This window comes from Salmo trutta, chromosome 13 (assembly GCF_901001165.1).
Source record: "Salmo trutta chromosome 13, fSalTru1.1, whole genome shotgun sequence".
NCBI classification, from domain to species: domain Eukaryota; kingdom Metazoa; phylum Chordata; class Actinopteri; order Salmoniformes; family Salmonidae; genus Salmo; species Salmo trutta.
In genome coordinates, this window is record NC_042969.1 from 19,918,382 (window position 1) to 19,944,807 (window position 26,426).

Sequence of the window (26,426 nt, forward strand, 5' to 3'; positions counted from 1 at the left end):
AGAACTATGCACCCGCTCAATTGTTTTGTGAATATTGAGTTAACAAACGGAATCCTTTCCAGACCAGTGAGTAACAGCTCTTCCTCGCTGTATGGTCATGTTAGCCAGGCTAGCTAAGACCACCATCACAATGGAACGGTCTAAAACACCCCCTCCTCACAGCCATGAAAACATGCAAGGCACGCACGCAACAAACACAAAACTTTCTAACACCCACATCCCAGACAAAAAAGTATGACATTAAATATACTGCTCAAAAAAATAAAGGGAACACTTAAACAACACATCCTAGATCTGAATGAAAGAAATAATCTTATTAAATACTTTTTTCTTTACATAGTTGAATGTGCTGACAACAAAATCACACAAAAATAATCAATGGAAATCCAATTTATCAACCCATGGAGGTCTGGATTTGGAGTCACACTCAAAATTAAAGTGGAAAACCACACTACAGGCTGATCCAACTTTGATGTAATGTCCTTAAAACAAGTCAAAATGAGGCTCAATAGTGTGTGTGGCCTCCACGTGCCTGTATGACCTCCCTACAACGCCTGGGCATGCTCCTGATGAGGTGGCGGATGGTCTCCTGAGGGATCTTCTCCCAGACCTGGACTAAAGCATCCGCCAACTCCTGGACAGTCTGTGGTGCAATGTGGCGTTAGTGGATGGAGCGAGACATGATGTCCCAGATGTGCTCAATTGGATTCAGGTCTGGGGAATGAGCGGGCCAGTCCATAGCATCAATGCCTTCCTCTTGCAGGAACTGCTGACACACTCCAGCCACATGAGGTCTAGCATTGTCTTGCATCAGGAGGAACCCAGGGCCAACCGCACCAGCATATGGTCTCACAAGAGGTCTGAGGATCTCATCTTGGTACCTAATGGAGTCAGGCTACCTCTGGCGAGCACATGGAGGGCTGGGCGGCCTCCCAAAGAAATGCCACCCCACACCATGACTGACCCACCGCCAAACCGGTCATGCTGGAGGATGTTGCAGGCAGCAGAACGTTCTCCACGGCGTCTCCAGACTCTGTCACGTCTGTCACGTGCTCAGTGTGAACCTGCTTTCATCTGTGAAGAGCACAGGGCACCAGTGGCGAATTTGCCAATCTTGGTGTTCTCTGGCAAATGCCAAACGTCCTGCACGGTGTTGGGCTGTAAGCACAACCCCCACCTGTGGACGTCGGGCCCTCATACCACCCTCATGGAGTCTGTTTCTGACCGTTTGAGCAGACACATGCACATTTGTGGCCTGCTGGAGGTCATTTTGCAGGGCTCTGGCAGTGCTCCTCCTAGCACAAAGGCGGAGGTAGCGGTCCTGCTGCTGGGTTGTTGCTCTCCTACGGCCTCCTCCACGTCTCCTGATGTACTGGCCTGTCTCCTGGTAGCGCCTCCATGCTCTGGACACTACGCTGACAGACACAGCAAACCTTCTTGCCACAGCTCGCATTGATGTGGCATCCTGGATGAGCTGCACTACCTGAGCCACTTGTGTGGGTTGTAGACTCCGTCTCATGCTACCACTAGAGTGAAAGCACCGCCAGCATTCAAAAGTGACCAAAACATCAGCCAGGAAGCATAGGAACTGAGAAGTGGTCTGTGGTTACCACCTGCAGAACCACTCCTTTATTGGGGGTGTCTTGCTAATTGCCTATAATTTCCACCTGTTGTCTATTCCATTTGCACAACAGCATGTGAAATGTATTGTCAATCAGTGTTGCTTCCTAAGTGGACAGTTTGATTTCACAGAAGTGTGATTGACTTGGAGTTACATTGTGTTGTTTAAGTGTTCCCTTTATTTTTTTGAGCAGTGTATAATGCATATGATAATTGAAAATACTGTACATCCCATTCATAAACATAGTAGTTCTAGCGGTTGAGATTATATTTCTATTCATTAAGTTCCTAATTTATTCTATTCAGTCACTTAACAGACTAAATTAACATCACTGTAATACTGAGAAATTAGAAAGAATCAATACAAATATTATATATTAAAGACATATACGTATATGCACTGAGTGGACAAAACATTAAGAACAATATTAATATCCTAATATTGAGTTGCACCCCTTCTTGCCCTCAGAACAGCCTCAATTAGTTAGGGCATGGACTCTTTTTGGTGGTGGACCATTCTTGATACACAAGGGAAACTGTTGAAAAACCCAGCAGCGTTGCAGTTCTTGACACAAACCAGTACGCCTGGCACCTACTACCAAACCCTGTTCAAAGGCATTTAAATCTTTTGTCTTGCCCATTCACCCTCTGAACGGCACACAAACACAATCCATGTCTCAATTGTCTCAAGGATTAAAAATCCTTCTTTAACCTGTCTCCTCCCCTTCATCTACACTGATTGAAGTGGATTTAACAGGTGACATTAATAAGAGATCATTTGCTTTCACCTGGATTCACCTGGTCAGTCTTTGTCATGGAAAGAGCAGGTGTTCCTAGTGTTTTGTAACTTCCCAGTAACTGATATTAGGGATATGAACCACATCAACAAGGGCAATTAGTTCCTTTCATCTAACTAAACAATATATTCAACTAGGATTTAAAGTGACTCAAAGCCAAATTAACTCCTAGAAATCCTAAAAAAAATAATCATTATTATTATCCACCCTAAAACTTGATAATAAGTGAGGTTGCAGAGAGAGGAGTGAAGTCGGTGTATAAGAAAGGGGGCCTTTTCTTGCTGTTGCTAGTTTCAGTTTGTCACATCTGCTCCTGCCACACCCTCTAGTGCTCATCCAGTGTCTCCTTGACCTGCCGCCACTCCCCCAGTGCTCTCTCCCTCTCTCTCTCTGTGTGTGTGTGTGTGTGTGTGTGTGTGTGTGTGTGTGTGTGTGTGTGTGTGTGTGTGTGTGTGTGAGTGTGTGTGTGAGAGATTGTGTGGGCGGAGACAAGTGTGCTGGAGTCAGAGCAGATCCCCACCAGCTGCAACCTGTTCCATAATCAAGACCTCTACAAATACTCAGTCCTGCCACTTCCACATGGCCAGATCGTACTGTTATGCGGAGTGGAACCCAAGAGCAGACTGGGCTGAAGTAACCAAGGTATTTATTGACACACAGGGGGAGATGAAGTGCAGGTCAGGGGAAGCTTGGGTGGGTTGCTGGAAACTAGGTGCGGAGACTGAGGCTGGAGCGAGAGGGGTTGAGACAGGGTAAGCAGGTCCAGCGGGGAAGCCAAGGGGCTATTAGAGTGGGGAATCCAGGACAGTAGCAGGATGACGATATGTGGGACTGGAGACAGGGACCAGAGTCAGTGGGCAGAACTGTAGCGGAGAGAAGGTGTCAGGCAAGGAAAATAAGCACAGGATCTGAATAGTAAAACAGCTAGAAAAGTAGACTGACTGAGCAGAGATTGCAATCTGGCTGTGTGGAAGTGGCAGGACTGAGTATTTGTAGCCGTCTTGATTATGGAACAGGTTGCAGCTGGTGGGGATCTGCTCTGACTCCAGCACACCTGTCTCCGCCCACACAATCACACACACACAGAGGGAGAGAGTACCAGGGGAGTGGTGGCAGGCCAAGGAGACACCGAATGAGCATTAGGGGGCGTGGCAGGAGCAGATATGACAGTTTCCATTAAAGAGGGTAATTTCCTCAACACAAAGGCTTTTGAGATGTGTATATGAGGCCACTTCTCTCAACTACTCACTCTTCACATCAGACAGACTCATCTCTACCAACAGTTGTACTGTACCAGCAGAGAAGACCAAAGCTTGAACACATGACCACCAGAATCCTCCCGCTCCTTGCTGTCATCTGCAGCACAGTTGCCCAGCATGAGCCTATATCTCTTTATCATAACTACCATTACTGTGTTTACTAAATGTGAATAGAATATACCAATTTTGGGAGCAGGCTAATTGTTTGTATTGCTATTTAGTCACTTCAATTAACTCAACTTGAATGTAAAATGATTCTATGTATAGGTTCTGTGAGCCAGCGCTGTTTGTCGGGAAGGTGCGGAACAGCTTTGGCCGCACCACAACTGTTGAGGACATCCAGGTTCAACTACCTCTTGTGACAGGCTTGAGTTCATGTGAGAACTGATAAGATCAGTTAAGCTTATGACCAAATCTGCTTAAACCATTGCAAAGTAAATGTGAAAAGTGCATGGACTTATCTCACCATATTGTCCCATTGGTTAATTCACAGGAAGAGGCGTGCTGTCCCCAGTCAGAATGAGGCCATCACCGATGAGAACCGCGATCTCTGCTGGTATCTGACTCCCTGTCTCAGACGCCCTCTGAGTCCATATGGGACCAGCTCGGAGTCAGGACTCATGCACTGTTATAAGGTCTGATGTCCCTTCACTCATTGTTAAACACCAAGTCGATGTCAAAGCAGTCTAATGAACAACCACAGGGCACACACTGGTTGAATCAATGTTTCCATGTCATTTCAATGAAATTACGTTGAACCAACGTGGAATAGATGTTGAATTGACGTCTGTAACCAGTGGAAAGCTACTACTTCTGTTTAACTTTATACTATATTTTGTACTTTTTCTATTTTGGGCTGTTGACCTTTCATTTTGTTCTGTGTTCTCAAATAATAAAAAGTGAATAAAGCTATTTTCTCAAGATTTGAGTTTCACTGGAGAATTGTTTAAATAGCGTCATCTTGTGGCTGCAGAGGAGCAGTGTAAGCACAGAGGCCTGAGACTGGTATAGCTTACAGAAGAAAAGCTTGCACAAATGTTGGCCTATACTACGCAGCTGGCATCACATGCTAAAATCCCACAACATAACCTACACTTTCCAAAACATTGAGGAAATCACCTCAAAGGCAGATGACTAGGACTTGGTAAGGTTGAGGAAGTTGCAGTGCATTTGGAAAGTATTCAGACCCCTTGACTTTTCACTTTGTTACAGCCTTATTCTAAAATGTATTAAACTCCCTTATCAATCTACACACCCCATAATGACAAAGTGAAAACAGTTTTAGAATTTATTGAGAATGTATTTGCATAAGTATTCAAATCCTTTGCTATGAGTCTCAATTGCGCTTGGGTGCATCTTTTTTCCATTGATCATCCTTTGTTTCTACAACTTGATGGAGTCCACCTGTGGTAAATTCAATTGCAGACAAAGGAGCTGAACAGGCCCCCATTAACGTGGAGCGAGTTGAGTTGCATGTTCCTTGGTGTCCACATCAACGAACTATTGCCCAAACACAGCAAGACCGATGTGAAGGGGGTACGACAACACCTTTTCCCCCAGGAGACTGAAAAGATTCTACAGCTGCACCATCGAGCGCATCCTGACCAGTTGCATCACCGCCTGGCAACTGCTCGGCATCTGACCGTAAGGAGCTACAGAGTAATGCGTACAGCCCACTACATCACTGGGGCCAAGATTCCTGACAGGAAAGCCCAAAATATTGTCAACCTCCAGTCACCCAAGTCATAGACCGTTCTCTCTGCTACCCCCCCTTCTCCTTTGCATAGTTGCTTTACAAATGATCTTGGCTAACAAGTACCCCCGCACATTAACTCGGTACCTGTATATAGCCTTGTTTATTTTTGTCTATTTCTTGAACTGCATTGTTGGTTAAGGGCTTGTAAGTAAGCATTTCACAGTAAAGTCTACACCTGTTGTATTTGACTCAGTTGACTAACATTTTATTTGATTTGATTGGTCCTGATTTGGAAAGGTATCTATATAAGGTCCCACAGTTGACAGTGCATGTCAGAGCAAAATCTTAACCATGAGGTCGAAGGAATTGTCCGTAGATCTCCGAGACAGGATTGTGTCGAGGCACAGATCTGGGGAAAGGTACCAAAAAATGTCTGCAGGATTGAAGGTCCCCCAAGAACACAGTGGCTTCCATCATTCTTAAATGAAAGAAGTTTGGAACAAGCAAGACTCTTCCTAGAGCTGGCCGCCCGGCCAAACTGAGAAATCGGGGGAGAAGGGCCTTGGTCAGGGAGGTGACCAAGAACCCGATGGGACCTCTGACAGAGCTCCAGAGCTCCTCTGTGGAGATGAAAGAATCTTCCAGAAGGACAATCGTCTCTGCAGCACTCCTCCAATCAAGCCTTTATGGTAGAGTGGCCAGACAAAAGCCACTCTCAGTTAAAGGCACATGAAAGCCCGCTTGGAGTTTGCCAAAAGGCACCTAAAGGACTCTCCATGAGAAACAAGATTCTCTGGTCTGATGAAACCAAGATTGAACTCTTTGGCCTGAATGCCAAGCGTCACGTCTGGAGGAAACTTGGCACCATTTCTATGGTGAAGCATGGTGGTGGCAGAATCATGCTGTGGGGATGTTTTTCAGTGGCAGGGACTGGGAGACTAGGCAGGATCTAGATAAAGATGAACAGAGCAAAATACAGAGAGGTCCTTGATGAGACCTGCTCCAGAGCTCTCAGGACGTCAGACTGGGGCGAAGGTTCACCTTCCAACAGGACAACAACCCTAAGCATACAGCCAAGACAATGCAGGCTTTGGGACAAGTCTCTGAATGTCCTTGAGTGGCCCAGCCAGAGCACAGACTTGAACCCGATCGACCATCTCTGGAGAGACCTGAAAATATCTGTGCAGCACTGCTCCCCATCCAACCTGACAGAGCTTGAGAGGATTTGCAGAGAAGAATGGGAGAAACTCCCCAAATACAGGTGTGCCAAGCTTGAAGCAACATAACCAATAAGACTCGAGGCTGTAATCGCTGCTGCTGAGTAAAGGGTCTGAGGGGGTTTTAATATAAATGTACACACATTTCTAAAAAACGGTTTTTATTTTGTCATTATGGGGTATTGTATGTAGCCTGATGAGAAGAAAAAATACATTTAATCAATTATAGAATAAGGCTGTAATGTAAAAATATTTGGAAAAAGTCAAGGGAACTGAATACTTTCTGAATGCACTGTATATCTCAGAAAGGCAAATGACGTTGGTGAGGTTGGGGAAGTTGTATCTTGTGACTACTTCTGACGCAAGTCTAGCAGATACAGTAAAGCTGTGTACCAAATTGTACCCCATTCCCTATTTAGTACACTACTTTTGACCAGGACCCATTGAGTCTCTCGTCAAAGGTATAGGGTTTCATTTGGAACGCAGACACGATTATACAGAATGCAGATGCCCTTTCCAATATCCAATAAATCTGTGTTCTCTCCGTCTTGTACAGACGTTCCTCTGCCTGAGGACTATCACATGCCATGGTCGTAGACGCTCCTACCCATGCTCACAAATATCACAGGGAACCTGATCCAGTGAGAAGGACCGACCATTGGAGTGCTGTGGTTATTTTGGATTTGATATTAACCATGTTGAGAATGTGTTCCCATTCCATGGTGTAAGGGTTAGGAACTCTGAGTTGACTTTACACCCCATGGCCCTCAGATACAGACAATACACTAATAGACTAATGTAGTCTCCTCACTTTCTAATGTAGTCTCTAATGTAGTCTCCTCGCTTTCTAATGTAGTCTCCTCACTTTCTAATGTAGTCTCTAATGTAGTCTCCTCGCTTTCTAATGTAGTCTCCTCTCTTTCTAATGTAGTCTCTAATGTAGTCTCCTCGCTTTCTAATGTAGTCTCCTCGCTTTCTAATGTAGTCTCTAATGTAGTCTCCTCACTTTCTAATGTAGTCTTCTCGCTTTCTAATGTAGTCTCTAATGTGGTCTCCTCTCTTTCTAATGTAGTCTCTAATGTAGTCTCCTCACATTCTAATGTAGTCTCCTCACTTTCCAATGTAGTCTCCTCACTTTTTAATGCAGTCACCTCACTTTCTGGTGCAAATCGGTTACAATCTTAGAGACTGAAGTTATCTTGTCCATTCCACACTGATATCATGCATAATGGAAAATAACTTTCATTGCATCCTCCAAAGCTAGAGCTGAATTTATTGCTACTGTACACCCTACACCTTTAGAAAAAAAGGGTTCTTTGGCTATCCCCATAGGAGAACATTTTTTGGTTCCAGGGAGAAGCATTTTTGGTTCCACATAGAACAATTTTGGGTTCCATGTAGAACCCTCTGTGGAAAGGTTCCTACATGGAACCCAATAGCACCTTTTTGTAATGTGTACTGTGGGGTTCAATCAAAGTTTTGACAGGTTATAACAGCGTTTCCCAAACTCTGTCCTCAGGACCCCAAGGGGTGAATGTTTTGTTTTTTGCCCTAGCACTACACAGTTGATTCAAATGATCAAAGCTTGATGATGAGTTAATTATATGAATCAGCTGTGTAGCGCGAGAGCTAAAACCAAAACGCGCTCCCCTTGGTGTCCCGAGGACCGAGTTTGGGAAACCCTGGGTTATAATGTCACCTGGATTCCTTGCAGTAAACTAAGAGGAGGGTGTTCATCATTTAATTATGTAGAAGCAGTAATTTTGTAGTAGCAAGTTGACTTTGAAAAGGTAAAAGAGGAGATTTGACTTTCAGGATCCAGTAATAGTTCTAATACAGAGCTTTGAGGTTCAAGTGGTCATGTGAAAATGCTAAAGGCCTGATGGTAAAAAGGCAAGTACAGTGAGGGAAAAAAGTATTTGATCCCCTGCTGATTTTGTACGTTTGCCCACTGACAAAGAAATGATCAGTCTATAATTTTAATGGTAGGTTTATTTGAACAGTGAGAGACAGAATAACAACAACAAAAAATCCAGAAAAACACATGTCAAAAATGTTATAAATTGATTTGCATTTTAATGAGGGAAATAAGTATTTGACCCCCTCTGCAAAACATGACTTAGTACATGACTTAGTTTTGGTGGCAAAACCCTTGTTGGCAATCACAGAGGTCAGACGTTTTTTTGTAGTTGGCCACCAGGTTTGCACACATCTCAGGAGGGATTTTGTCCCACTCCTCTTTGCAGATCTTCTCCAAGTCATTAAGGTTTCGAGGCTGACGTTCGGCAACCTTCAGCTCCCTCCACAGATTTTCTATGGGATTAAGGTCTGGAGACCGGCTAGGCCACTCCAGGACATTAATGTGCTTCTTCTTGAGCCACTCCTTTGTTGCCTTGGCCGTGTGTTTTGGGTCATTGTCATGCTGGAATACCCATCCACGACCCATTTTCAATGCCCTGGCTGAGGGAAGGAGGTTCTCACCCAAGATTTGACGGTACATGGCCCCGTCCATCGTCCCTTTGATGCGGTGAAGTTGTCCTGTCCCCTTAGCGGAAAAACACCCCCAAAGCATGTTTCCACCTCCATGTTTGACGGTGAGGATGGTGTTCTTGGGGTCATAGGCAGCATTCCTCCTCCTCCAAACACGGAGAGTTGAGTTGATGCCAAAGAGCTCCATTTTGGTCTCATCTGACCACAACACTTTCACCAGTTGTCCTCTGAATCATTCAGATGTTCATTGGCAAACTTCAGACGGCATGTATATGTGCTTTCTTGAGCAGGGGGACATTGCGGGCGCTGCAGGATTTCAGTCCTTCACGGCGTAGTGTGTTACCAATTGTTTTCTTGGTGACTATGGTCCCAGCTGCCTTGAGATCATTGACAAGATCCTCCCGTGTAGTTCTGGGCTGATTCCACACCGTTCTCATGATCATTGCAACTCCACGAGGTGAGATCTTGCATGGAGCCCCAGGCCAAGGGAGATTGACAGCTCTTTTGTGTTTCTGCCATTTGCGAATAATTGCACCAACTGTTGTCACCTTCTCACCAAGCTGCTTGGCGATGGTCTTGTAGCCCATTCCAGCCTTGTGTAGGTCTACAATCTTGTCCCTGACATCCTTGGAGAGCTCTTTGGTCTTGGCCATGGTGGAGAGTTTGGAATCTGATTGATTGATTGCTTCTGTGGACTGGTATCTTTTATACAGGTAACAAGCTGAGATTAGAAACACTCCCTTTAAGAGTGTGCTCCTAATCTCAGCTCGTTACCTGTATAAAAGACACCTGGGAGCCAGAAATCTTTCTGATTGAAAGGGGGTCAAATACTTATTTCCCTCCTTAAAATGCAAATCAATTTATAACATTTTTGACATGCGTTTTTCTGGATTTCTTTGTTGTTATTCTGTCTCTCACTGTTCAAATAAACCTACCATTAAAATTATAGACTGATCATTTCTTTCTCAATGGGCAAACGTACAAAATCAGCAGGGGATCAAATACTTTTTCCCCTCACTGTAGCTAAAAAAGCCAAGGCCAATAGCTTGTTGTTAGAGCATGTCTTTAAAAGGCATGGCTCAAAGGCACAAATTATTCTACTGAATCTCAACATTACATAGTCATTCTGAATTACCTATACATGCATCATCACAGACATTTGTCCATATGAACCTGAGACAACTTTCAAGTGAACAATGAGAACAGTGAGGCATCGGCTACTTTGGGTACAGAGTGAAATTCAACAGTCTAGCAAGTTCAAGATTGGATTGTCAGTTCCCGAGGCCTATAATTCTGTGTCCTGACATCTGATACATAGATCAATGGGGAAAAAAAACATGTAGACCTTTACTTCAGAACGTTTTAAGTTATGTGTAAGTAATTAAGCAGCCTAATCATATTATGATTATTCTATTCGAGAATATATGAGGATGTGGTGGTCGTCGATCTTGTTCGTCGTCAGGCATCTGGCTGGCCCCCTATATGTCTAAACCCCTATTTGCATTGGGGAAACTATGCTATTGTGTGACTGTGTGTGCTGCCATCATTAAAGTTATGTAATAGTGGTAGAGAGTCTAAAGTAACTTTACAGAACTTCAACCACATGATGTGCACACTCAAGAGGAAGTAAGTTGGTTTTCTAGTCAATGCATTGTATGTGTGAATGTATGGGTGAATGTATGGGTAAATGTATGGATGGATACAACAAAGCAAGTTGTAATGTGTATAATAACATGTTTACTATGCATTTAAATATATACATATTATTGTAATAATTGGGATGTTGCTGTGAGGTGTGACCATTGTACAAAATAAAATGCATTTCAAAACGTCTCTCTGGTCTCTGCATCATGTCTAGAATCAAGACAGACAAACCCATGCACCAGGGAGGAGTCAAGACTTTCATTTTTAGAATTCCCATTCCAGCATGATCACTTCCGTTATTTTTCAGAATGCTCATTCATTGGTCCGGTGCTTGACCGCTTGTCACTGCACTTGTTAATTTGCGTGCCCATCGTAAAGTCATGGATTAGGCCGTTGTCTGTTTGTTCACCAAAATTGGTTCAAAGACAGCGCAGTTACGACAGTGAGTGGACTTTATTGAGATATAGCAGGTACATCGTCATCATAGGTGAGAAATCTCTATAATTTATAACTGCATCTTGTCATGTTTCTGTTTTTGTAATAACCAATATGATCAATAAATGTTTTTTTATTGCGTCGGTGGTTGGGTTATAGCCTATGTGTAATTATATTTTAATAGCCTACAGCAATAGTAGCCTACCTTAATATCAAGATAATTATATAGTTGTATTATAAGTAGGCCTATAATATTCATGGTTTATCAATATAAATATTTTTAAGGCGCATGTAGCCGATCGTATGAATTTAATTCCAGTATTCTGCCTGCCTTTCACGTAATCTTTTAGTGATTGGGAGTTGACTCTTTTTACTGACTCGGATCTTTTCGACTCGTTCAGTCAAATGAACAAATCTTTCGACTCATTTCGTTCATTTGAGACAGTAGGCCTAATGCCCTGCGCACGCAGGAACCCCTATCGGCGAACGATGAACTAAAAACTCGAATGAATCACGATTCTACAAGACATCTCGTTCACCATAGGGGGCTTATTGGAGCTGTCATATGTGACAGAAATATGTGACAGCTGCAAACAATGTACATTTGTGATTGCTAGGCATATGAATACGATTATTTATTGATACCTTTGAAACGAGGTCTAGTTGCGGCCGCAACCGGACTAGATTAAGAACGACCCTTGGCAGAATATAACTGCTTGACAGCCGCGGGGGAGATTAGCCAATGTCCGTCTTCTTCTTGAAAGTTTTATGGCAGACTACACCTACTGGGTAATGTAACAAAAAATATTCCATTGGGGGGACGATAAATCAAACAACCTGCCCACTCCTTCCGTCACGGTTCAAATCACATCCATACACAGCCTCGGGTGCCTGGGAGGACCGAGCATTCAACGACATAATTCATTGTAATGCCTCTGCAGAAAAATCCACGAGTCCCCCCAAAAAATGCTCAGCCGCATTCACAATGCCTATTTTCTCCGCTGCGCTGTGCAGTTGATAAAGCAATAAACCTTCTTAACATACAACATGTCAGGATCCCTCTGTTGACGAGGGACATCATCTCGTGTCTTTACTCCTACAAACATTACTTCTTCACTTTTTTCTGCCACTCTTCTCACCGCCTCTGGACAGGACACATTCTGGTCAGCCCTTATTCTTGCCGCATCTGTTTCCTTCACCCTGCCTAACAGGACACTTCAGAAATTCGGGTGCATGTTCACAAACCACAATTGCAGCATTTAGGCTCAGCAGGCATATAATACTCCTCCCGTCTACATACACTTGACACATGATCAAGTAATTTACATTTGTCACACTGCATGGGTTTGTATACTGCAAGATTTTGCTCCAACTGATCAATTAACTCAGTTGGTCAGGTGTGGTGCACACCTCTGGGCGGTATACTGTATTTTCCGATATACCAGTATTGATGCAAGGAGCGGTTTAAGTTATTACTTTACCTTCGATAACGGTATTTGAATGTTTGGTTTGTTAAATGTGATACGATATGTGTAACGTCGATTTAGTTTACTTCACTTGAGTAATCTCTCTCCGCTCTCACTCTCCATGCCGCTTTCCACACAGACCGCATTGGTTGTTCCTCGACCACTACTAGACACTTGCATTCGGTCTGCATGGTCAATGCAACACATGTATCAATGTTGATGAACAACGATGCTGTTTTCACTTTGCTTCTTAATATAAATTCACTAGTGTTCTATAATGACACTGTCAATTTGTGTTTCTTACACCTGCAAACAGCTAATTAGCAAATTGGTCCTAAATCTTGTTAGCCGCTAATGGTAATCGCTAGTTAGCTGGCTGGCTGGGCTGGCTAACGTTAGCTAGCTAGCTAATAAATGTACTGAGTCAGAGCAAACGTAGTTAGCTATACAGCCTGATAATACCAGTGATGGTGTAGACCTAAATGAGCATGTTGTTAGTGTAACAGTATCTTCAAAATCAAAGACTAATATGCGAAGCATGAATATGTTCACTACATGAAGTAGCTAAGAGAAAATATTCAATGTAGCCAAAGATTATAGGGTCCCCTAGGACCCACTTATCAACACTGGTTCCTACCTTGTCACAATAACTCCTCCCTGGTATTTTCATTAGTTGTCATGTCAAACAACACTTTTTTAAAGTGGCCACTATATATTCTAACTATATAATCACAATAATCATAATCCATGATTCCAACAGTTAACAAGTGTTATGCTCTAAATCGCAAATCAAATTTCAATTGCAACATTTGGTTAAAAATAAGGCCTAGATTGTTTGTCCATATCATCTATGTGGCAGAAATGGATGTAAATGCTGAAAATTATTTTTGGTTGAAGTTGAATTGTATAAAACAATCAGAATGGAGAAAGACCCCTCGACCTTCTAGGCCGAAGTCCAGCGCGCTATTGACTGTAAAAGCAAGCTCGAGCGGCAGAGTCGATATCCGCGTTTATAAACCCAGGGTTGTTACGATATAAACTTTTTTTTTTCAAAAACATAAAATACTGTGATATGACATTTTGGCCATATCGCCCAGTCCTACCTGACTAACTGAGCTAATGTATTTGTTCGGTGATTGCCTAATTTCAACACACCTGCATGGTCTTCCAGGTCAGTTAACTCAAAAACAGGACCAGGGTTGCCTACCCCTGCAATAGGCTATCGTTCGAGAACTGCAGCAGCCACACAGACGATTCGCTCTAGAGTTCGAGTGTTGAGCAGAAGGTTGTGTGTGTTTTGGTTCTACAAAGCTGTGTCCAATAAAATTCAATAATCAAATGATTGCATTAATAAATGATTTCACAATGCAATAATTTGACAGTTATTTTCCTTCTCTATGATGCCTGTAACAAGATTTTTCTGCTGTGTACATGATGGACTGTTGGTTGTCGTTTCTTGGAGCCGCTGAAGCGCGTATAAATCCTGCTTTGAATTAATTGCGGCCAGGCCGGCCAGCAGGTCAAACATACGACTAAAATGAACGAGTCACTCGGAGAAAATAATTATGACTCTCGAATCAGTGAAAAGATTCGTTCAAAAAGAACGAATCGTTTGCGAACTTCACATCAATATTGTATTTGTGCAAGTCACTGTCCAGCTGGCAAGTGCTGCTGCTGACGTTGTCATTTTCAGTATAGGTTAAAACTATGCTGTCTTGACTTTCACAATCGTGACAATCGCATGTTTCTCATGTTCTGCAAATACTTTTTACCTCCTATTACTGCTTTTCCTTTTTATTTCTGACCTTTTAAACAGCAGCCTGCTATGGTAGGCTATATATGTCTTCTCCATGGTGTCTCCACGATTCAGGAATTTCATTTCATAGAATCTTGGGAATGGGGTTAAAATAATTGCATTTGTTACTGATCTGTTGATAAGATTGGTGATAGATGAAGGAGAGTTTAGGCCACAAAGTACCGGGATAATTGTTATAGGAGTGCATGTTGTGCAAACAGCATTGGTCTGTTGCAACTTGCAATAACAAAACAAAGTCAATTGATTAATATTCTTGCATAAAAGCCTACAAATATACATTGAAACATTGCTTCACCATCTGGTGTGGACACTGTAACATGGTTGTGTGACGTGTGTGACTTCCTGTCTTTCCGCAACCTGACTCTGATGTTGTGACCTTTTGTAACATAGGCTTCTGGTAACGAGACTCAGGTCTATTTGGGGGTCAGAATCCCTCCCGGGACAGTGTGCTCTTCCCAAAATAAACATAAAACCAAACCTTTATTAATTATTGTGTTGAACCTCAGTGATTCTCACATCACATTGTATTATTGTATGACATTATTCATAAAGCATTTTTTGTTGTTGTATCAGGACCTGTATCCACAAAGCGTGTCAGAGTTCTGATCTAGGATCAGGTCCCCATCTGTCCATATCATTTGATTCTTTATGATCTAAAAGGCAATACTGATCATAGATCAGCACTCCTACTCTGAAGATGCCTTGTGGATACGGGCCCAGGCCTCTGGAACTCTGCCCCGTAATTAACTAATGTTGGGTTTTATGCTGACCTCTGCAGGTTAGGAAGCCGGTCAAGATCTCCACATTCACCTTCATTCTCATAGATAACCTGGTCCTCCATAGCGCACTGCAGAATGGGATCCAGACAGGGTGATATACCAGGTAATACATTATGAACATCCTCCTTCATTGATCACGTGTGATACACATCATCAAAGATGAAAGCAAATGGAATTGATGACTAGTACCATTTCGTTGATTCCCAACACAATAAGATAGTCAATGTGATGGTGTGCTTCTTCATTTGACACACAAACGGTCAACTAGCGATCAAATAAATTAGGCAAGAGCATTAAATGTTGCTCTAATGTTTCTCTTATCGTTGTCTCCAATTCCAGCACTGGAGTCTGGTGTATCGGGGGGATTCTTTGGGGGGTTCTCGTCCCCCATTGGTATGTCCAGACGAGCCTTTAGCTATGACGAGGCCCTGGACGCTCCCATGCACTCCCCTCCCTCTGACATGTGTGTCAACAACCCATGGAAGGACCCTCTCTTCCCACAGAGGAAGTTCAAGAGGATTGTTGAGGTACAGAACCTAAATATCTCCTAGTTAGGCCTGACTAAGATAAGATATACTTTATCTATCCTGTTACTACATACAGTATAGAAGTGTATAAGTTGTGTAATAGTACTTGTTGTGTAACGGCAACTGTAACGCTCAATGTCCAACCTGGCCGAGGTTATCACTGTAGAGTTTAATGAACCGTTGCTGGGAGAGTGACCACCCATAAAGCACGTAGTATTGTGTTCATATTAAACCCATTGGCCTGTTGTTATGTCCAGGAGGACGAGAGTGGCACTGAGAAGACACTGAACTTCTCTGCCAGTCAGTTTAACGTGGCAACAGCAGCAGCACCGGTCAAGCCCCCTGTCCCTGTTGTCAAGGCCAAAGCCTCCTCTCTCATGAACACACTCATGATCAGTAAGTAGGAAAACAAACAAACTCACATGGTCAAATTTACAATGTATCTACACATTCAACATGCTAACACGGTGAGACACTTGACAACTTTACAATGTATCTACACATCCAACATCGTAACACAGTGAGACACTTGATAACTTTACAATGTGTCTACACCTTTAACATCAAATCAAACTTTATTTGTCACATGCGGCGAATACAACAAGTGTAGAGCTTACCATGAAATGCTTACTTACAAGCCCCTGACCAACAATGCAGTTCAAGAAGAGTTAAGAAAATATTTACCAAATAAGCTAAAGTAAAAAATAATAAAAGTTACTCAATAATATTAACGAGGCTATACTGTATACAGGGGGTACCGGTACTGAGTCAGTGTGCGGGGGTACAGGTTAGAGGTAATTTGTACATGTACGTAGGGGTGAAGTGACTATGCATAGATAATAAACAGCGAGTAGTGTTCAAAACACTGCTGCTACTCCGGTGGCCATTAGTCCGGTGGCCGTTTGATTAATTGTTCTGCAGTCTTATGGCTTGGGGGTAGAAGCTGCTAAGGAGACTTTTGGTCCTAGACTTGGTGCTCCGGTACCGCTTGCCGTGTGGTAACATGTTAACATAGTGAGATACCTGTCAACTTTACAAAGTAACTAGACATCCAACATGCTAACACAGTAAGACATCCCAAATCCTGATTCACTCTGATCATACTACATGGAATATTGTAGAAATATCAGAATAGATGGTATACAGTTGAAGTCGGAAGTTAGAATACACCTTTGCCAAATACATTTAAACTCAGTTTTTCACAATTACTGACATTTAATCCAAGTAAAAATTCCCTGTCTTAGGTCTTAGTTAGGATCACCACTTTATTTTAAGAATGTGAAATGTCAGATTAATAGTAGAGAGTATTACTAATTTCAGCTTTAATTTCTTTTATTACATTCCCAGTGGTTCAGAAGTTTACATACACTCAATTAGTATTTGGTAGCATTGCCTTTAAGATGTTTAACTTGGGTCAAATGTTTCGGGTAGCCTTCCACAAGTTTCCCACAATAAGTTGGGTGAATTTTGGCCCAATCCTCCTGACAAAGCTGGTGTAACTGAGTCAGGTTTGTAGGCCTCGCTCGCACATGCTTTTTCAGTTCTGCCCACAAATCTTCTATAGGATTGAGGTCAGGGCTTTGTGATGGCCACTCCAAAACTTGACTTTGTTGTCCTTAAGCCATTTTGCCACAACTTTGGAAATATGCTTGGGGTCATTGTCCATTTGGAAGACCCATTTGTGACCAAGCTTTAACTTCTTGACTGATGTCTTGAGATGTTGCTTCAATATATCCACATCATTTTCCATCCTTGTGATGCCATCTATTTTGTGAAGTGGCCAGGTCCCACCTGCAGCAAGGCATACTATTGTTTGTACAGATGAACGTGGTACCTTCAGGCATTTGGAAATTGCTCCCAATGATGAACCAGTCTTGTGGATTTCTACAATTTTTTCCCCTGAGTTCTTGGCTGATTTCTTTTGATTTTCCCATGATGTCAAGCAAAGAGGCACTGAGTTTGAAGGTTGGCCTTGAAATACATCCACAGGTACCCCTCCAATTGACTCAAATTATGTCAATTAGCCTATCAGAAGCTTCTAAAGCCATGACATAATTTTCCGGAATTTTCCAAGCTGTTTAAAGGCACAGTCAACTTAGTGTATGTAAACTTCTGACCCACTGGAATTGTGATACAGTGAATTATAAGTGAAATAATCTATCTGTAAACAATTGTTGGAAATATTACTTGTGTCATGCACAAAGTAGATGTCCTAACCGACATGCCAAAATTATAGTTTGTTAACAAGAAAACTTAAAATGTTTATCTTCACTGTCACGATGGGGGCCGCTAAAATGATTTGCTCGCAGGGGGGGTGGGGGGAGTTCAGTTTTTGTTGTTGTCCCCACCCCCATCAAAGTTGCCCGTCCCTGCTCTAGATGATAGGAATGACATAGATAGATATATGGGATAGGATGGATGACATAATATCATTGCATTCAACATTGTTGCGCTAGACTAGTACCCCACACTAGATTTGTATGTCCTACTGCTGACTGTGAAACCATCTCTGGTCCCTCAGAGCACAGCCAGGAGAGCCTCCATAGGTTTGAGCTCCAGGCAGGGCTAACAGAAGCTGGCTACACCCCCCACAAGGGCCTCTCTGCAGAGGAAACACGATTCCACCGCCTGGCTGAGGGGCATATGCCTGTGAGTATGACAGGGACTAGAGGATTGACTGTTGGCACTGATACAAGATCAGCTTACCCTTGGAAAAAGCATAACCCTGTCCATTGGAGGGGTGGGTGGGGGGGGGGGGGTGTAATGCTAAACCTTCCATCAATGCATAAGTTAATATCAGTGCAGACTCATGCTATCTGACATACCATTTTGTATTCACTGATGACATTTGCATTTAAAGTTTAGCAAAAGGTGGTCTAAGATACGCAAGTCAGGTACTAAGGCAAGAAAATGATCAGAAGTTCTGTAAATGTATTTGAGAATTTGATCATAGCTGTTCTGCTATTGTTACTGTATGTTTCAATGCAGAACCAAAAAATGCTTGTGCGCGATTGAGAAAAACTGTAATGTTTGTAAATAGTTGCTGTAATTCCAGTCCTTTGATCAGTGCAGACTCATGCTATCTGAGTCATGCTACCTGACATACCATAGGTGGATGGGAGCAGGAGATAGTGTTATATAAGAGCAATCAATCTTGAAGAACTAGAAACATGCTGTCTTCCTCTAGAGTGTGCTTGGATCAGTATAATATAAATCTTGAATGTAACCCTCATGTGTGTGTCTGCCTGCCTGTGCAGTTGTTGTCTCTGTGGTGTATGATTAGGCTTGGGCCAGGGGTCAATGAGACTGTCCAAAGGTGTTGCATACAAGCGTCAACAGTTTGGATTCCATAGACCCATTTCCAGGCTGCATCATCAAAGTGGCTTGTTTATGTTGAAGTGAATACGACAACATCCAATTTCAGATGTAGATGGTTATCGTCTTCTACAACATTGCAGATGTCACCATGGAATTCATTACCTAGCAAACTAGCAAGCCAGCGAGGCAAGGTAAAATATTACAAACAGCGCTAGATAAAGCCAGAACAATAATATACTTGTTGAACATAGCTATAGCCACCAGTCTGGTTTATTTTCATAGTCATCACTCACACGCTGTTAACTTTGATGCGAGGATGGGTGCGCATAGCTCGAATGTGCCGTTTGATTGTAAACAAAATATGTCTCTATAGAGCCAACCGATCGCATGCTATTCTTGAATATGCACATATAGTATGTTACATATAAGCTTAGCTTCCCCTATTGCATGCAGCACCTATGCATTTTTACAGTACGTACTGAACTTGTACACATGTACATAAATAGAGTGCATTGCTTTAGAACATGTAGGTCATGTTTGCATGTAAATATCTGACTGGATAAAATCTCCAACAGTGGCCATTGGTATATCATCATGACTGCAAGGTGTCCAGATATCTTTTCCAACTGTCCATTATTTGGTTTTAATGCCCATTCTAGAATGCTCTTCTAGCCAATCAGAAACAAGTATTTAACAATGCTGTGGTATAATTATGAAATAAGGCCTGAGGGTATGAGGCCAATATATTGTACTATGGCTAAGGGCTGTTCTTATGCACAACGCCGTAGTATATTGGTCATATATCACACATGCCTGAGGTGCCATATTGGTATTATAAACCGGTTACCAATGTAATTAGAACAGTAAACAAGTAGTTTTGCGTCATACCCTTGGTACATTTAAGCAATAAGGCACTAGGCGGTGTGGTATATGGCCAGTATACCATGGCTAAGGGCTGTTACACACGACGCAACACGGTGTGCCTGGATACCGCCCGTAGCCATGTATATTAGCCATATACCACAAACCCCCGAGGTGCCTTATTGCTATTATAAACTGGTTACCAACGTAATTAGAACAGTAAAAATAAATGTTTTGTCCTTCCCTGTCAGCCAATCAGCATCCAGGAGCCAAACTACCCAGTTTATATTGACATGTAAAGTCATCCAATCAATCTGAATACAAAAACATGAAAATATTTTTTTCTAAAGTAGCAAGTAGAATTATAACCAACCCTGTTACAGATATGAATTCAATGAATATCCACTCAAGTACCAAGTCATTTTAGTACTATAATCATAATCTATATTCAGTTATTTTATAGATGAATGGTATCCACATATATGGTGGACTCATTTTCATGAACACATATAATGGCTCGACAATAGCTTATATACATTTTACCCTTTGTGTAAAACAAACAGCACTAATACATTTTATGAAAATGCTACTGGATATAGAAATTGTCACAGACAATAAAGCAGGGCTATTTCCTTGTGTGGTGTATTTGTTTTTAGATCATCTGATTTGTTGCCAGGTTCTCGATTCGATATTGGGGTTCTATGTTCTTTTGACACTTGTAGTAAACCAAAGCTAATGCCGTATGTTCCACTGAGGTATAATAAGAATGAGTCTGTTCTAGAATTTATTTCTCTGTGCTTTGCATGTTGCCAGGCAACACCCTTAAAATGACAAGAAAGCCCATATTTTCCTGAAACAGCCAATCAGAAAGCCTGTTACAAAGGGAATTTTTTTCCGGTTTGTAGCAAATTTAGCTAGCTACACATCATTGTACCTCCGTCTCCGTCCTTTATTTGTCAATTAAACTTGAATACAAAATACGAATAATGGATAAAATGACAGAGTGGATCGTACTGGAAAGTCAAAGGAATCTTCTCATGAAAAGGTATTTCATTAGATTTATGTTTAATTCTTCCTTGACAATATCCTGTATGTCGAGGCCTAACGTTCGCTAAATTAACCTAACAGTAAAATAAACGGAGTCCTACCGTACGTTAGCAACAAAAAAAGCTGAAACTAAGGTAATTTAACATACAGTATATACACAATGACTAGTCATATAGCTGATTGGGTAATAATTATTAACTTCTGGCTGACGTTATACCGGCAACAGAAACGGGGACACTTTGTGCTTGCGAACTAACGTTAGCTAACAAAACTACTGTAGCTTGCTATCTAACGTTGTTTGGTGAGGTCCGGCATAAACAAACAGTTGCTCAGGCTAGAGCCAGTTTCTGCCAGTCTGGCCTTAGCGTGTGTTGACGAACCTTCGACTCCGTAGCACATCGATACAATATATACGACGTTTTTGTTGTTGGTTTCAACAGCACGTACAACCATATTTTCTCCTAATCAATGAGTGATTGATAGATTGCTACTTGTAACAAGTAACGTTTTAAAATTGTTACTTTTGCTGCACATGTATGTGTACCCTGACTATACAAAACATTATGAACACCTTCGTAATAAGTTTAAGAACAGCCCTAATTCGTCGGGGCATGGACTCTACAAGGTGTATAAAGCATTTCACAGTGATGTCGGCCCATGTAGACTACAATGCTTCCCACAGTTTTGGGTGGTGTACAATTCTTGATACACACGGGAAACTGTTTTTAACCCATCTACACCGATTTTGAAGTGGATTTAACAGGTGACATCAATAAGGGATCATGGCGTTCACCTGCATTCACATAGTCAGTCTGTTATGGAGTATTCTTAATGTTTTGTATTTTGTATACTCAGCGTAGAAAACATTTACAGTATATCACAAACTGTTTCTCCGTATTGGTTTTTGATTAGGACAAGTTAAAGCTGTGTTTTGACATTTGGCTATTTATCAAAATATCTTGTCAACAGGAAGCAGTGACAGCATCATTTTCAACTTAAGTTTTAGTATTATAAATTGATCTTTCCAATGGTATTGTACTTAATCATGTAAAAACTGTGGAATGAGTCTGAAATTGTGCTGCAATTTATTTATTTTGATGATATACCAAAAATCACAATCGAGTTTGCCCTTCCTACTAAAACGGTGTGCTCTATCAATGTCACATGGTCAGGGATTTACCCCCCCTCCTGGGTCTTTGACAGGTACATGGGTGTGACATAAACATGTGGTCCCTGACCAACCGGCTGGAGCCGTGGTTGACACCAGATTTGGATTCAACAGGCAGGGTTTCAAAAGGTTATGTTTCGGTCAGGTGCTGAAACCCTAGAGGAAACCCCAAGATAGAATGTTAGGAGCAGAGCAAACCAAGAGGGGACAGACAGTGCATCAGCCACATTTGAATGCTGAGCAGAACACAAGAGCAAGGATTGCAAACTGGAGAACAGACAGAGAGAATGCAGAAGCATAGTACACACAGAGGTACGGGATATTCATCCCAATATTCCTCGACAGAATGGAGGATGATGAACATTGAGAATATCGTTCCAGAGATGGTAGTAACCAAAATCCACAGACTCAAAATGGTAAGATTGGAGTGGAATTAGCTGGGAAACTCTCTCTAGATTGCCTAATCTTCTGTGAATATTGCTACCTAGCTGGGGAACCATATGGGCAGGGTTATCCTGCTATGGATAATATGGTTAATAGGGATGTTTGGTGACAGGTCTTGATGGTGGTTTGGTTTCTTTCTGGGTGGGTGCAGGACAGGTGGTTTGCCTGTCTTGTTTGACCTAGGAAGAACACTCCCTTGCTTGATGTGTTTGAGTTATACACATAATAAAAATACTTGATATGCAGTGAGCTTCTAATTTTGGACTGATGGGAATGGGATCCCTGCATAGAGGGGGGTATTAGAAGGCCATTTGTCCTTGTGCCGGTCCAGTGGACTTTGTAGCCTGTTGGCCCGCCAGAGAATCTTCAACCCTTCTGTTCAGTGCCCCCTGAGTGGCTATCTCTCCCATTGACTGAGGTTAAGGGCGGTCAACGGTTTCCAATAACCCTTAGTTTGACACAGAAACAAATGGGGGGGGGGGGGCAGCCCAAACTGGGCTTTGGTTTGTGTGTTTGTGGCCAGCCATCATTTGACTCGCCTCAATGTCACAATCCTGCTGTGTCTTCTTGTCATGTGTGTTGTCTGTAAATGTCTTGCAAAACACACACCTCTCTCTCCCTCATGGGCTGCAGACAGGGAGCTACTGAACAACATCTCTAAGCTGCATCTTTCTACCTCTTTGTCTCTGCAGAAGCTGAGAATGCCAAGCGGGGACTTCAAGGAGGACAGGCTTTCGACATCAGCGCAATCCACCCCTTCCGGGACCCCCTCCGTTACCCCCAGCGTCAGTCCCCACGCCTCACCGATACTCAACCGCAGGTATGTAGTTGAATAGAACTTCACTGATACTCAACCCCAGGTATGTAGTAGAATAGAACTTCACTGATACTCAACCGCAGGTATGTAGTAGAATAGAACTTCACTGATACTCAACCGCAGGTATGTAGTTGAATAGAACTTCACTGATACTCAACCGCAGGTATGTAGTTGAATAGAACTTCACTGATACTCAACCCCAGGTATGTAGTAGAATAGAACTTCACTGATACTCAACCCCAGGTATGTAGTAGAATAGAACTTCACTGATACTCAACCCCAGGTATGTAGTTGAATAGAACTTCACTGATACTCAACCCCAGGTATGTAGTTGAATAGAACTTCACTGATACTCAACCCCAGGTATGTAGTAGAATAGAACTTCACTGATACTCAACCGCAGGTATGTAGTAGAATAGAACTTCACTGATACTCAACCCCAGGTATGTAGTAGAATAGAACTTCTTCACTTTCCTCAGAATAAGCAATAGATGCAAAGATTAATTTCAGATGGCACTTTTGTGTACAACTGTTCCATGTCTCTAATATGGTTAATGTGTGTGGGGGCACAGGAGCTGGTTCAACAGCCTGAGTCCAGCACCGTTTCGCACCACACCGGAGCTCGGCAGTCCTAACTTCAGCCCAGAAATGGGAGGTAATGAGGGAGGAGGAGCAGGAGGGGAGAGGTGGAGCTTCTTTGGAACTTCTCGCCCAGTAGTACAGAAGTCCTCTACTGACCCTGGTTCAGAAACCAACACAGGTGAGAAATCAGTCCCTCAGGAGTCTCTATTATTATGACTGTTGGCTGAGCTGTCATTGTGGACTTTGTGTTCCCGAGAGAGAATGCTTTTAAAAATAACTTGGAATGTAATGGATGTTGCTGTTTTTTGCTATATTGATTATATACCTTTCTGTCAGTTGAGTAACATCCTTGTCTCTGCTGTCCCTCAGGCTTGACACTACAGTCGTACTTTGGCGTGCCAAAGTCCAACACCACGGAAGGCATTAAGACCCAGGTCAACCTCATGGTGGATGACCCCGCCAAGTTCAACCCCCCCAAGATCGAGATCAGCGGCATCGAGGGCAAGAGACCCCCCCAGACTCGCCCACACAAACTCAAACCCCGGGACATGAACGTCCTGACGCCATCAGGATTCTGATACCCCCAGGAGCCCCTTCTCCTGAATTCTACCAACCCTCGCCCCCTGTCGGCCAGTAGCTGGTCTACTACCCTCTGTCTTCTCGGCCTCTATGGAAGCCCTGAGACGGAGAAAATGAAGAAGCTACAGAACTATCCCCCTATTCCCTAAACCTTACTCTTCTACCTGATCCTATTCCTGCTAATGGTGAACCTATTATAGACATCTCCCTCTTTAGTGCTAACCCTCCTTGGTCCAATTAAAGCACCAAACAAAGTATTTCCAACCACCTCGCCTCAAGAGGGTCACTTCTTCAGTTTCTGGGTACTTTGGCATATGGAGCCCGGTTGCCATTGTCATCTGCGATGTCAAGAGATTGAAATGGTGGTTTTGATGTCTCATGAGTCACTGAACCAGTACCTGGGCTTGAGGAGACTGTGAATATGACGAGATCTTCTCTGACGCTCAGGATCCTTCAAGTCAATGTCCCATTAATCGGCTCTGCAAATGTTATGTCAAAATCCATTCGGTACTCACCACAATATGGCGTTTCGCAAAGCAACTATTGTCGTTACTGCCGTTACACATGGCGTTTACCTCCTAAAAATGTGTTTCGGGATACTGTACTGCTGCTGGATCAGCCGACCTGTGCGTGGCAGTAATGAGTCATTGGATTTGACGCATGCGCATTTGGTTAAAAAAAATATGATTTTATTTTTTTTGAAAGTACATACTGTGCGTAACGGCAGTATGAAGATTGTTGCTCTGTGAAACGTGATATTGTGGTGAGTGCTGAATGTATTTTGACAACATTAACAGAGCCGGTTAATGGGACTTTGAATTGAAGGATCCTGTGCGTCAGAGGATATCTTGTCATATTGTCTCCTTAAGCCCAGGTACTGGTTCAATCTGTCTTCTGCTCTGACTAACAAAAACCGCCATGGTTCATTATATTGAACTCCCTCTCGCTAAAAGCACTGTACAGCCCCCAGCCAATGCAATTTCACTCAACTAGACTCTATCACCTCTGACAGTCTTATGCTTTTGTAGTTTGATAGTTTTGTATAGTTATTTTGTGGGGGGCAGTGAGTGTGGTCTTACTGATGTTGTGCCTAAGCTTGCTTCTGACATCTGCAATATCAGTTGACTTTTTATTTGACAGTCTTAGTACTATTACTTAAGTTAGTTATTGGATGAGAGCGTGGCTACTGCTAACCTGGAATTTAAAAAAATAAATAATATAAAATCCAGATATTATGTTATTGGTATTAAATGGTGTGTTATGATGATATTTCCATATACAAGTCTGTAATGCTTTAAGAATATATTGATATGAAGGCCTATGCATTGAAGTAGTCATTTGAAATGTTTTTTATATTAACTATTATTTTAGAATCAATACTGATTTTGCAAGATGTTTATGAATTCCAATAGTTCGTTGCACAAGGGATAGCTTTTCCCACTGAATTCAGCTGTAAATAAACTCAACACAAACAAAATTACTCCCAATGTTTCTGGTCTGAATGTTATTTCTCTTAAAGGTTAACTCTAAAGGGCTGGGAAGACCCCCACCCCACCATATAAAAGGACAGGGCAGACTTTGTTTATGAAACAGCTTCAGTCGATTTAAAGACTAACATTTTGGGGGGGAATGGGGTTGCTAACTAGTGTATTTTATGTTGCATGATTGTCTAACATCCCACAGTCTTAAAATCCTCCATTAGGGTGCACTGTTAGGTTAAATATTTAAGTTGTGAAACTTTTGCTGATTTGACAGTTGCATCTCATGGACGCTAGATGGCACAAGGCTCAGAGTGAAATTATATGTAGTGCAAAGATCTACAGTGCCTCCATATGTATTCACAGCCCTGAATCAATACTTTGTA

At 42.4% G+C, this 26,426-nt stretch overlaps 1 protein-coding gene and 1 long non-coding RNA gene across 2 annotated transcripts; both read left to right on the forward strand.

Annotated features, from left to right (window-relative positions):
* The first annotated feature begins 3,006 nt into the window (after positions 1-3,006).
* Positions 3,007-4,564, forward strand: LOC115204890 (uncharacterized). The gene is made up of 3 exons (XR_003880506.1): positions 3,007-3,059; positions 3,944-4,053; positions 4,170-4,564. It is a non-coding gene; the product is annotated as an uncharacterized LOC115204890 (long non-coding RNA).
* Positions 4,565-11,041: 6,477 nt separating this feature from the next.
* Positions 11,042-26,042, forward strand: LOC115205410 (putative monooxygenase p33MONOX). The gene is made up of 8 exons (XM_029771370.1): positions 11,042-11,210; positions 15,219-15,322; positions 15,559-15,746; positions 16,004-16,142; positions 18,268-18,395; positions 23,277-23,404; positions 23,974-24,161; positions 24,353-26,042. The coding sequence occupies exons 2-8, from the start codon at positions 15,295-15,297 to the stop codon at positions 24,559-24,561; spliced, it is 1,008 nt and encodes a 335-aa protein (XP_029627230.1). The 5' UTR covers positions 11,042-11,210; positions 15,219-15,294; the 3' UTR covers positions 24,562-26,042.
* The last annotated feature ends 384 nt before the right edge of the window (positions 26,043-26,426 follow it).